The sequence below is a fragment of the Leptidea sinapis genome, chromosome 2 (genome assembly GCF_905404315.1).
Source record: "Leptidea sinapis chromosome 2, ilLepSina1.1, whole genome shotgun sequence".
Lineage (NCBI taxonomy): Eukaryota > Metazoa > Arthropoda > Insecta > Lepidoptera > Pieridae > Leptidea > Leptidea sinapis.
In genome coordinates, this window is record NC_066266.1 from 8,031,591 (window position 1) to 8,045,177 (window position 13,587).

At 38.9% G+C, this 13,587-nt stretch overlaps 1 protein-coding gene across 1 annotated transcript in view; it reads right to left on the minus strand.

Annotated features, from left to right (window-relative positions):
- Positions 1-13,587, minus strand: part of LOC126976129 (glycoprotein 3-alpha-L-fucosyltransferase A-like) — a 57,744-nt gene that overhangs the window by 20,794 nt on the left and 23,363 nt on the right. The window contains exon 2 of the mRNA XM_050824332.1: positions 2,988-3,212. Within this exon, the coding sequence (XP_050680289.1) occupies positions 2,988-3,149 (162 nt within the window). The 5' untranslated portion in view covers positions 3,150-3,212. The remainder of the gene's footprint in view (positions 1-2,987; positions 3,213-13,587) is intronic.

The window sequence follows — 13,587 nt, forward strand, 5'->3', positions numbered from 1 at the left end:
ACCGAGACACAGATATCCTCCCTGGCTGATTCATCTTACCTTTCCTACCCGGGGTATAATTTGGAACACTCCTGTATACTACGGGCTGGCGTGTGCGTTTACGTCAGGGAGGATGTCTGTTCTCGACGCCTGAGTTTTCTTGAAGGACAGGACCTATCCATCATCTGGCTGCGTGTAGACTGCGATGACCATCCGCGAATCTACGCATGCCTGTATAGGTCCCATAGCGGTAACGCAGAGACTGACCGGCTCCTCGAACACTTCCAAATGGCTACAGATTCCGTGTTGGAGCAGATCCCCACTGCAGAGATCGTGTTTCTTGGCGATTTTAACGCCCACCACGCCGAATGGCTCACGTACCACCGATCACGCAGGGAGATCTGTTCACGACTTTGCCTTAGCATATGGTCTGACGCAACTGGTTATTGCGCCAACGCGAACCCCAGATGTGCAAGATCATACACCTTCACTGTTGGACCTTCTGTTGACCTCACATCCGGACGGCTACCTAGTTTCCGTTGACCCTCCTCTGGGATCGTCGGACCACTGCCTGATCCGGAGCACCGTGCCGATCATGCGCCTAACACGGCCCCGCTTCTTAGGCTGTCGCCGCGTGTGGCACTATAGGTCAGCCGAGTGGGACGAGATGCGATGCTTTTTTGCATCCTACCCGTGGAGGCAGATCTAAATGCCGCTGCTGATGCTGTTGCTGATGTGGTAATGCAAGGTATGGAACTCTTCATTCCATCCTCCTCTGTGCCTATCGGTGGCAGGTCCCAACCATGGTTTGACCGCTCCTGCAAAATGGCCTCTCGCCGAAAGCAGGAATGCTATCAGGCTTGGGTCAATGCGGTGGTACCTAAGGATTTGAATTCCAGCGAACTTAAAAAAACACTTCAATCATGCCTCCAGGTCCTTCAAAAGAGTTATTGCTGACGCGAAGTCGAAGCACATTGGCAGAATTGGCGAGAGACTTGCACGCCTTCCCTCGGGAACTCGTGCGTTCTGGACGCTCGCCAAGGCTGTTTAAGGAAACTTCTGCCAGCCAGCCATTCCGCCACTGCACACGGATGATGACTCGCTGGTCCATGACGCGAAATAGAAAGCTGATCTCCTGGGCTCCCTCTTCACCAACTCGACTCTGGATGACCAAGGTGCACCACCACCGCATATTCCGCGGTGCGATTCATATATGCCGGAGGTAAAAATCCGGCATGGTACCGTGCTTAAGGCGCTTCTCACCTTGGACATTCATAAATGGAGCGGGCCCGATGGCATTCCCCCGATAGTGCTGCGGACATGTGCTCCGTAACTGGCGCCGGTCCTTACCCGTTTTTCTCGGCTCTCCTACACATCAGGCGTATTCCCGAAATTATGGAAGGCGGCTTTAGTGCACCCGATCCCTAAGAAAGGTGTACGCTCAGATCCGTCCAACTACCGCCCCATTGCCATTAGCTCCATTTTCTCCAAAGTAATGGAGTCGATCATCAACCGCCAGCTCTTGGGATACCTAGAAGGGCACCAGCTAATCAGCGACTGCCAGTACGGTTTCCGTCAGGGTCGCTCAGCTGGTGATCTTCTTGCGTACCTCACCCATAAATGGGCGCAAGCGGTTGAGTCGAAGGGAGAGGCGTTGGCGATGAGTTTGGACATAGCGAAGGCCTTTGATCGGGTGTGGCATAAAGCGCTTATAGCGAAACTGCCATCCTATGGGCTTCCCGAGAAGTTGTGCAAATGGGTCACTAGCTTTTTGGCTGATCGGAGCATCAAGGTTGTTATCAACGGTGCATGCTCCGACTTAAAACCCATAAACTCTGGTGTCCCGCAAGGCTGTGTGCTATCCCCTACGCTGTTTCTTCTGCATTTCAATGATATGCTGCAAATCAGCAATATTCATTGCTATGCGGACGACAGCACGGGGTATGCTTCCTACACCGGCCGTGCCAACACGTCCTATGCTTTGCAAAGTCTCGGAATGGGGCCAACAAAATTTAGTCCAATTCAACCCCAAGAAGACAAGTTTGTGCGTTCACCACTAAAAAGTATCCCCTCGATTCGAGATCACTCCTCTAACTGCCACAGCCTGTATTGGCATTCTTGGCGTCGATATATCGAGCGACGTTCAGTTCCGTGGTCACTTGGAAGAGAAGGCCAAACTGGCCTTTAAAAAGCTTGGTGTACTCAGTAAGGCGAGACAGTACTTCACTAAAAGCCACCACCTGCAACTTTATAAGGCGCAAATTCGCCCTCACATGGAGTACTGTTCTCACCTCTGGGCGGGTGCTCCCCAGTACCAGCTTCTTCCATTTGACCGCATACAACGAAGAGCGGCTCGAATCATCGACGATCAAGTCATCTCCGATCGGCTTGATTCTCTAGCATTGCGTAGAGATGTGGGTTCTCTCTGCATCTTTTACCGCATTTATCACGGTGAGTGCTCAGAGGAGCTATTCGGGTTGATTCCAGCGGCCGAATTCCACCATCGGACATTACGTGCAAAGTATCATCCGCATCACGTAGACGTCTGGCATTCCACAACCGCGCGTTTTCTTCGAAATTTCTTGCCTCCCACAGCCACTTTGTGGAATCAACTACCGGCAGCGGTCTTCCCGAACAGATACGACTTAGGGACCTTCAAGAAAAAAGCATACTACCACCTGCCGGCAACGCATTTCTTGACACACCTGTTGTTGCGGATGTCCATGGGCGGTTGCCTCACCTCTCCCCATCCCGTGAGCCTCTTGCCCGTTTGCCCCCTCTCATAAAAAAAAAGAATTGGGGCCTTTTTTAATTTTTATATTTTTTAAGCAATAACAGCAGGATGATATAATGTTGTACTGAATTTCATTACAACACTTGTTAGGATGATGTAATGGTTATTAGGACATGGGGTGTTTTAATGTTGGCAATAAGCTAACTGTCGTAGAATCTTTAATAGGGGATTTAAAGCATGGGTGTAGATAAAGTAAAAAGTGGCAGTGTCTCACCTGGACCTGTAAGTTGATACGCGGCGGTGGCGGAGGCGTAGGTAGTCGCACGGCGTTATTGTAAGGAGGTGGACGAGGAAGCAGCAGAAGTGCCAGCGCTGTTAGCACGAATGGCACGAGCAAGGCCAACCGTCTGAGGGCTCGCGCCGTCCGTGCCCACATAATCAACGCGCTTGGCCACAACGCCTGACACCGGCGCCCATTCTACTTTGAACCCACGGAGCTCTGTGAACAAATTGTAGTTATAATATTGAGTATTCTTCGTGATAAGAGGAGTGACAGGGAACCCAATGCTCTGTGAATGGCTCGATCACCTGGTGTTGCGTCGAGGAGACACTTCATTATGTGTCTTCTACCGCATTTATCAGTGTTCCGAAGACCTGTCAGGTGTTGGTAATTGATACGCTCAATATTATAGAAAAACCCAAAAATTCTGAGCGGCATTACAACTGCGCTCGACACTTTGCGACAAGATGTTATTTGCCCAGTAATTTCACTAGCAACGGCGTCCTTCAGACCGAAACACAGTAATGCTTACACATTACTGTTTCACGGCAGAAATAGGCGCCGTTGTGTTACGTATAATCTAGCCGGCATCCGGTGCAAACGAGCCTCGAACTGGTGTTCACCTGATTCCTGCCGCCGAATTCCACCTTCGTACGACACGCAACAAATTAGAATATCATCCCCACCATCTGGATATGTGGCGATCCTCCGCAGTGCCGTTTTCAAGGAATATTTATCCACGTACAAGAAAGCTGTGGAATGAGCTTTCTTGTGCGGTGTTTCCGGGACGGATACGATATGGGTACGTCGCAAAAAGCGCGTACACCTTTCTTAAAGGTCGGAAAAGTTCCTGTGATTCCTCTGGTGTTGCAAGAGATCCGCAGGTGTAGTGGCAAAGTGCGGCAACTAATACTAGGCCCAAGTGAGCGTAGTCGAGCCAGTCTCGAACAATATGTGACGTTGACGTGGCACATGCTATGCACGTGGCATATGCATAAACTTTGCTAATAATTGAAACTAAAATACCGGGTTCCGTGGTAAGACTTTATAAAATGAATACTACAAGAAATAAGAAAGGCACTGGGATCACATATCATCAGTAATTAATTATTTTGTATTTTATTAATTTCAATGTAAGATAACACGAAGCGTATATCAAAATTTGAAAAATGGCATTTAGTGTCAAGATGCCACGCATACAAGCATCTAAGTTTTCGTAATAAAAAAGCTATGGTTCTTAGGTAGTGCGGTATCTAGCTGGACCGCAGCGGAGACCAATCCTTAATCTAAGAATATAAACTTACCAATATAAATTATATGTGTTCCATACTCATAATAATGACAGCATGGATTAAATAAGATTTGAATATTTCATGCACACTAAGCATTTGTACACTTATGACCCTATAGATTAAAATATAACTAGAATCTAAATTTAACATTATTTAATTTCGTTATTATATAAATGATAAAAGAACAATAAAATATTAGAGAGCAACATAGGAATTTTACATTGATGTGATATATTGACAGAATTAATAAAAATTTGCAATATTATGAATATGTCAAAACCATAAATTTATAGAGGTTGGACGTTTAGTTTCAATTACAATTATTATAATTAATTCACAACTTGTAATATAACGTTCCTCGCATCACTTTTTAAAGCTTTCGGCATTTTTCACTTATTGAAACCAGAAAAAGAAAAATAAACACACGGAACAAACAATCAATGGTGGGAATGTCATGGAATAACAGACTGATTGACATTTCAAAATAGCGACGTTAGTTCTACTTTTGGCCACCGGGCCTGATAAGTTTGTGGCACTATATCTACAAGTAAAAATCGACGAATTGGGGGTGGGGGGCAACGGTGTATATATGTTAGAGGTGTTGGAAAAAATAAGCCGTTTGGGAGGATGAAAACGCTGTCTTTACCCTTTGATATACAACAAAATAATGTATAGTGGCTTAATGTAAAAGGTGTTTACACAAACACGTTTATGTTTCATTTTTAACCCATTAACTTTGATTAGGCACACCTCCCATCGCCTTAGACTACATTTTTCGCGAATACTTACATCATTTTCTTTTTTATTGATAGAACAGAGGGCCAACCATCAACATTTAATAAGTTCAGTTCAGTTGAGGTACCTAAACTGAATCGGACGAAATTTGGACCATGTAGTGCCTTTTACTGAATGGCGTTTGGATCGCTTATGAAGAATGAACGAAATAAATGTGTCTGTGGTCCGCGGTGTGAGAAAGAGATGACGCTCTACAGTCGTTGCATAAATTTGTCTCTCTTACTCGAACCATATCGGTTGCGTTTCGAAACCTAAAATGATATGAACTTAGCGGTTTTTTTGCGTAGAAAATACTATAAATACATTTGAAAATTGCGCTTTATAGCGTCAAATTATAAACCATTAAGCCCTTTTTTGTACTTATTAAATAATAGTAATATAAATAAATATAGTTCTTTGAATTACACATTAAATGTTTGCTTAGGTGTTTTCGTAAAAATAACGAGTTATGAACGCACCTCCATTGATGTTTGATTTGACAGGAGGACAGAGTACATTTTTTTTAATTCGTTCTTGCGAACAGGCTATAGCCCGGGCCCTTACTGCCTCGTCTTAATATTTTCATTTTTGGTTTTTATTTTCAGTATGTTGTTTAACTAAAAATTCCAATAAAGTATTCTCATCTCATCTTTCATTAATAAAATTTTCTTTTTCTGTATGTTTTAACTATTTTTAAAAGTTATTGACAACACGATTCACTTTCCTCTAAGGAAGAAGCAACTTTTTTCGAATCGCTCACTTTGATTCATAAGCTATCCAGTTTAGGTTGAAATATTACCTCATGGTACGAATTAATGAACGAACTAAATCAGTTTGCTATTCAATTAACATCATTTTTGGCATTCAATTGACATCATTGCGATTAAATCAGTTGATTTGACGTCAACCTAAATTAGATGGCTCTAATCACGTTGTGGATGAGGGCATCGCAGGACCGTTCGTCGTGGAAATTTATGAGGGAGGCCTTTGATGATGAGGAATCACGTCGTGGTACGAAATAGCAAAGCAGTTCATTTTAGGTTGTCAATTGAATCGCAATAAGATCAAGTTAAGTTCATGGTAGGCCCGGTCAGCTAATTACTTATAAATAACAATTATAAGTCGATAATCAGGATTTATAAATAGAGGCCAAAATGTGCATTTTAACCTCTTTTGTGCATTAGTTCGTTGCCCCGTCGGTGTTTCAGTATCAAATTCCGAATATAACATGACCGCTATTTAAACAGAGTTGTCGAACTTTACAGTAACCATTAGAACACATAGGCACAGAAGACATATATGTACATAGGTCATGCTAATTTTTTACCGTTTCACGCAACTCGTAGATAAGAGTAACTGTTTCGTAATCCTACAACAGTCCAAAATAAACGGTTTGTTAATAAGTTAGGGTAAAATAAGTAACGGAATAGTTATAATAAATAAATGTAAAATATCATAAAAAATAAATTAATATAATACATTTTTTAAAATAAATAATTTAATAATATTTAATGACACGTTATTTAACTAAATTATGCGGTATAGTAATATTTTCATTGCTTGTATTAAATACTTTCTTTATTACAATACTAGCTGACCTGGCAAACGATGTTTTGCCATATAAATTATATATGTAAACCTTCATTGAGCTTCAACGAATCTATTACAAAAGATTTCATTGGGATCTCTCGAATAGTTTGGGAGTTGTTAGGGAACATACAAACATACCTTCTCTTTTATATATATAGATTGTTTTTTCTACAAACGTAAAATAACAAGAGGAATAAATTTTTTAAGGATTTTTTTTACTTTGTTTTGTTTTGTTTCATAAGTATACAAAACTTTTATTTTAAATAAAATTTTAAGGATTTGAAATCAAAGTAGGTAATATTTTTCCAAGAATTCCAAATAAATTGAAGCTTCAACTTGAAAAATGTAAGTCAGGGTTGTGGTAATAATATAACAAACTCGTAACAATACGACTACAATTGTATTTAAATACATAATAATGAGGTGTTTACAATAAAAACAATAACCGGCACGCATATATAAATATTTGGTCGGTGGAGCGAATGTGGAATACTTTACTAACAACAAAAGGTCTGTGTTTGAATATGAACGAGATATACATATCTTAATATATATAAATTACGTGTCACGCTGTGTGTCCGCGATGGACTCCTAAACTAATGAACGGATTTTAATGGGGATTACTTCATGGAGTGCAGTTTGGTCCAACTTGAGAGATTGGATAGTTTTTATTTCAATTTGGGACCCATAATTATTTTTATTTTAAATATTTGCTTTGTATGGACATATTTCCTATGAGAGAATTTATTGACGTACGGTTTGACAGTTCTGCTAAGAAACTATTGCATTATTTAATTATTTTATTTGTATAAAGAAACTTACAGCTATTTATATTACATAAAGTTATGATAATCTATAAATATTACACTAGCCAAAATAGTTCCTAACGATGCTTATTACATAGTGAAGTTTTAAGACTTATTAAAAATAATAACAAGAAAAATACAAAAATTTAAAGAGCCAATAAATTCACTGATACAAATATAACCTTTAGGTACCAATTTTTTTAACAAAAGATACAAAATGGCACTTCGAAATATGTCAATGTGGTTGTTATTATTAACAGTCATTATAGCAACAGGGAGCATATTTTACGAAGCAATTCTTGATGCTTTGAAATCTTATTGGCAAATTCATAAAAAACAGTATTTTATTTATTATCTACAGAACAACGTCTGTCGGGTCAGCTAGTCTATACTAATATTATAAAGCTGCAGTGTTTGTTTGTTTGAACGCGCTAATCTCTGGTACTACTACTGGTCCGATTTGAATGATTCTTTCAGTGTTGGGTAGTCCATTTATCGAGGAAGGCTATAGGCTATGTTTTTTTTTCAAAATTAGGGATCCGTAATAAAATTGCTATTTTGTAACACAAGGTGTAAAATCGAAAACCTATTTTTGCGTGCGCTGCAAAAACTATTGACAATAGAACAAAATGATGTACAGGCTATAATATAGGCAATATTTTATTACTTATAAAACTATCGCATGAATTATACTTTATATGGCAAAACAACGTTTGCCGGGTCAGCTAGTATTATATAAAACGAGAAATAATAAACTAATTGGCAATACACATCTTAATTATTGATATAGCCTAGTTATCAATACATAGTAGGAACAAAATGGCCGCCCGCTGTCTGTCCGCTGTATATGCTTAGTCAGCGCTTTTTAACCGACTTCAAAAAAGGAGGAGGTTCTCAATTCATCGGTATGTTTTTTTTTATGTTTGTTACCTCAAAACTTTCGTCTGGTTGAACCGATTTTGATATTTTTTTTTAAAGCTGGTGCTTCCCGTGTGGTCCTGGTAATGGTCCTGGTCCCATTGTAATTTCGTCCAGATATTCTGACTTTGGCATCCAGCCCATATCATCTATAACTATGTAGCTACAAACCTATCTTGACAGACACTGATTCCAAAAATTACAATTATCGTAACTAGAATTAGATTGTATAAAAATACTCAATTATTTTTATACTTTTAGTGCATATTATATCTATTGTTTTGGAATAGTGTTTAGAAGTCGGTTGATTTTTTTTGTCTTTAATATGAGTTTCAGTCCCCATGAAAACGTGCTCTGAAAAGGTCACGAAATGTCGTGTTAGTTAAACCAATAATAAAAATGTAACTTTTACACGAAATCTGATGTAAAACACAGTTACAATTACACGAGTTTTAATCCTTTACAAAGTGTTTTATTTAGATTGTTTTAATGTTATCTGTATAAGTTAATGTTTACGAATATACAACGCCGCTCGGACATTTTTTGACGACCTTTTAATAGGCGATTGTGTGGTATATATTGTACGTTAATGATTTTTATTCAACAGAGGATATGAAATTACTGAAATTTAATAAAACATCCAACCATTCGGAAATGATTGCCTCAGACCTAAGAAGAATGGGCACAAGAAACTCAATGGGCTAATTCATCTATTTTTTTAATAAAATTTCAATACTCTAGATAGCCTGACAGCGGTGGCTCCATTCTCATTCTGTGGTATCATTTAGAAAGTCATTTATTAATCTAATTAGGGTATGTTCCGATATGCACTCCGAGCACTGCACAGTGCAATCACTGTAGAAAAATTCGTTCCGTTATGGACTGTAAGCATTGCTGTGTTTTGGTCTGAAGGGCGCCGTAGCTAGTGAAATTACTGGGCAAATGAGGCTTAACATCTTATGTCTCAAGGTGACGAGCGCAATTGTAGTGCTGCTCAGAATTTTTGGGGTTTTTGAGAATCCTGAGCGCTGCATTGTAATGAGCATGGCGTATCAATTACCATCAGCTGCACGTCCTGCTCGTCTCATCCCTTATTATCACTTAAAAAAATACTGCTGCAGTACCCTAGGGAAATATATGACGTCATAAATCGTCGCCATATTCTACTGTGAGCACTGGCGTTTTCGAGGCAAGGTAACCGAGTGCCTAACTTTTTATAAACAATACCTGCAGTTTAATCCCAAATATAATTTGACAGTAATCCAACAACAGTTTTTCTTTAATGAACTAGAAAACTTTAATACACTTATTTGAATACTGCGTCAAAAATGCGGCTGACAGTATACGGGATTCCGTTCCGTTTTAAATAGTAACCAGTATAACTAACTATAAAGGAACGGCTTCACAGAATACTAAATTGACGTCACACCGTACAGTGGTCGCAGTGCATATCGGAACATACCCTTTGAAACAAACAGTCACATACATATTTAGGTTTACACAGAGAAGTTAATACTAAATTAGACATACAGTTTCCATAACATTAATAATAAATGACAATTAAGACTAAAGTACAGCAGAGAAAAATAAATTACAAAATAAAAATATAAAGAGGTTCTAGTAAAAAAAAAAAACAGGATAAAAAACTTAATTAGATATCGATAATCGTTCAAATCTCACTTTTACTTAGCATAGTTAGAAGATTCTTTTTAAAACTGGACAAGGTTTCATTAAAAATATTCAAGTGAGCAAGTTTTCTATTAATAGGTCGACATGTCCGGCTTATATCACTATTTCCAGTATAGCATGTCCACGGACGAGTAAAAAAAGGACTCCACGCCGTGATATTAGCAAGTGAAGCACCGTTATGCTAGTGTGTGTACGGTTACGGGTTAGTTACACATTTTTTTCTCCCTTAAATTATCACATCTGGCCACAAATACTTATATAGTATTGCTGTCATCTCTGGTCTGGCGCACCCCAGTATCAGCTCGATCCATTTGACCGCGTGCAACGCAGAGCAGCTCGAATTGTCGGGGACCCAGTGCTCTGTGAACGGCTGGATCACTTGGCGTTGCGTAGAGACGTCACTTCATTGTGTGTCTTCTACCGCATTTATCACGGGGAGTGTTCCGAAGAGCTGTTTAACCTGATTCCTGCCGCCGAATTCCATCTTCACTATCTGGATGTGTGGCGGTCCTCCACAGTGCGGTATTCAAGGAGCTTTCTTCCACGTACTACAAAGCTGTGGAATGAACTCCCTTGTGCGGTGTTTCCGGGACGATACGACATGGGTACCTTCAAAAAAAAGCGCGTACACCTTCCTTAAAGGCCGGCAACGCTCCTGTGATTCCTCTGGTGTTGCAAGAGATTGTGGGCGGCGGTGATCACTTAACAACAGGTGACCCGTACGCTCGTTTGTCCTCCTATTCCATAAAAAAAAAATAGTATCGTTTTTACACTTTTTCACAACGCACGACGGCATTTTAAAAATATTTTATTGCGACGCAAACTGATCTGTCACAGACGATGGCAAATCTCATAATGGCGGCCGATCGGCTTGTGTTAGTGTTAGTGTATGCGTGGGGCTATGTATTTACACGTTTACCGGCTTGTTTTGGTGCCTCACTGACACGGAGTCCTTATTTTTTTTACTCGTCCGTGAGCATGACCTACTATTTTAAACTGCGAACAACGGTTTACTTCGACAAGTACCTAAGTATTTTTCTTTTGGGAACTTGAAAACAAAGTGCATGTAATGAATGCAATTATAAAGGAGCATCAATGTGGTTATTTACGATTTTATATACTAGCATTGCATCAAAAGAGTTTCAGCGTTAGGTTAGCGACGTTAGTTTATGTAATAGTATATCAATATCCAAAGGAAATTCAAGGTTTAAAAGCAAAAGTGCCCATAGCATAATATTGACACACTTTTACACAAATTATCTTGCCCCAAGTTAAGCATATTATATAGCCTGTGTTATGGGTTACAAGACAATGATATATTTAATACAATATACTTACTTTAACATACATATATACATTTTAAACATCCATGACACGGAAACAAACATCCATATTCATCATATAAATGCTTGCACCTACCGGGATTCGAACCCGGGACCACTCGGCTATACAGGTCGTCTATAACGGCTATAACATGTTAAGTAATATAACTGAGAGGTATAAAAACTGCACAATATCGCCATAAAATACGCAAACATAGTGTAAAATTGTACAATTACCAAGGATGTCATAAAAGCGCTAACAAGCGAACAAATTGTTGTTGCATGCGCTACAATGAACACTCGTACAAACGTTATAATCGACTATCATTATGCTGTTAAGTCAACACACGAAAAATGTACCTATAGTAATATGAAATAACATGGCCATATATGTGTTAAATATAACACTGTTAATTACAATGTTATCAGCTCTATACTTTATCTACTTAATCTTTTTTTTATGAAAATAAGGGACGAGACGATCAGGACGTTTAGCTGATGGTAATTGATACGCTCTGCCATTACAATGTGGTATCGCTCAAGATTATTGAAAATCCAATAATTCAGAGCGGCCTACAACTCGTTGCCTTGAGACATAAGATGTCAAGTCTCATTTGCCCAGTAATTTCACTAGCTACGGCGCCCTTCAGAACGAAACACAGTAATGCTTCACGGCCAGAATAGACGCCGTTGTGGTACCCATAATCTAGCCGGCATCCGGTGCAAAGGAGCCTCCCACTGGTAAATCATGTCATTAATCATAAGCATGTTCCGGAGAAGGTTCTAGTATATGATATGTTGGTGATTACTAGAGATCGGATTATATGCGAATGCATATTGAATATTCTTTTGGAAGAGAGAAACCGCATTAATTTTACAGGAACTGCAATTAGAAACCATTCGTCACCTTCCGTCTCCAGAACTTGCTGCAACAGATTACCAATGTTTACCGTGATTTGGACAATTTTCTACGTGATAAAAAGTTTTCTTCTCAGGAGGCAATACAAAATGCTTTCAGAAAGTTTGTCGAATCTAGATCACCATAGTTTTATCGCATTGGCGTAAATGACCTTTCTATTTGATGGCAACAAAGTATAGATAATAATCGTATTTATTTTAATTAAATAAATATGTTAAATAAAAAATTAATTAATTTTTCAGTACAAATCGGCAATTTCATACTTTACCCCCTAATTTATTAGTTGCATTGTTTTGTTTTGAAATAATATTGCATATTTTATTTACGTAATAGAAGTAGTTTGAGAAAAATTTATCATTCATTATAATAAAAAGTCTAAGTATACTTTGATGTTCTATTTCCGTAGCCATAAAAAACGGGAAGGGTTTAGTATGATCTTAAATATCACGCGCTCCAATTATGGATTGGAATTTTAAAATAAAATAGTGTATTTTTGAACGTATTTATTTCGTTAATTATTTTTATTAAGAAAATACAAAAGAATTATGACTATTATTATCCAAGTATGACTTCCAAATATAACAATGTGAATGATAATAATATTATACAGTCATTTGCAAAAAAGCGGGCACATTAGTAGGGAAAAGGCTTTTTTTACTATTAATTAAAGCAAGGAATAGTTTTCGTTAATTTGATAATTGCATTTTTATTAAATCAATGAGCAATAAAATCAAAGTTCAAATCATTGTATTGTAAATATACTTATATTTATGTTGCGTCACTTTACATATCATCATCATCATCAGCCAGAAGACGTCCACTGCTGGACAAATGCCTCCCCCAAAGTTTCCATCTGTCCGTCGAACTATGTGCCCTGCCCACTGCCACTTCAGTTTCGCAATCATTTGGACTATGTCGGTAGCTTCGGTTCTCCTACGGAATCCTCATTTTTAATTCGATCTCGCTGATCTGAGCGACCATAAGCTTCCTCATAAGGCCCATAGTTAGCGACCACGTCTGCGTGCCGTCAGTCGTCACCGGCAACACACACTGGTTGAAAACCTTCGTCTTCAGACACTGTAGTATTTGGGACGAGAAGATATCACGGAGCTTCCCGAATTAACTTTACATATATTGTAGTTGAAATGATTAGTAAAACAATGAAGCTGTAAATGTAAGCAATGAGTTTCTTGCCACTTCTTCTCATTAAAGCTCAACGTTTGGCGGAAAATATGAAAAGAAAAGAAAAATTGACATTGATAAGTGTCATTTCTTTGACCTACA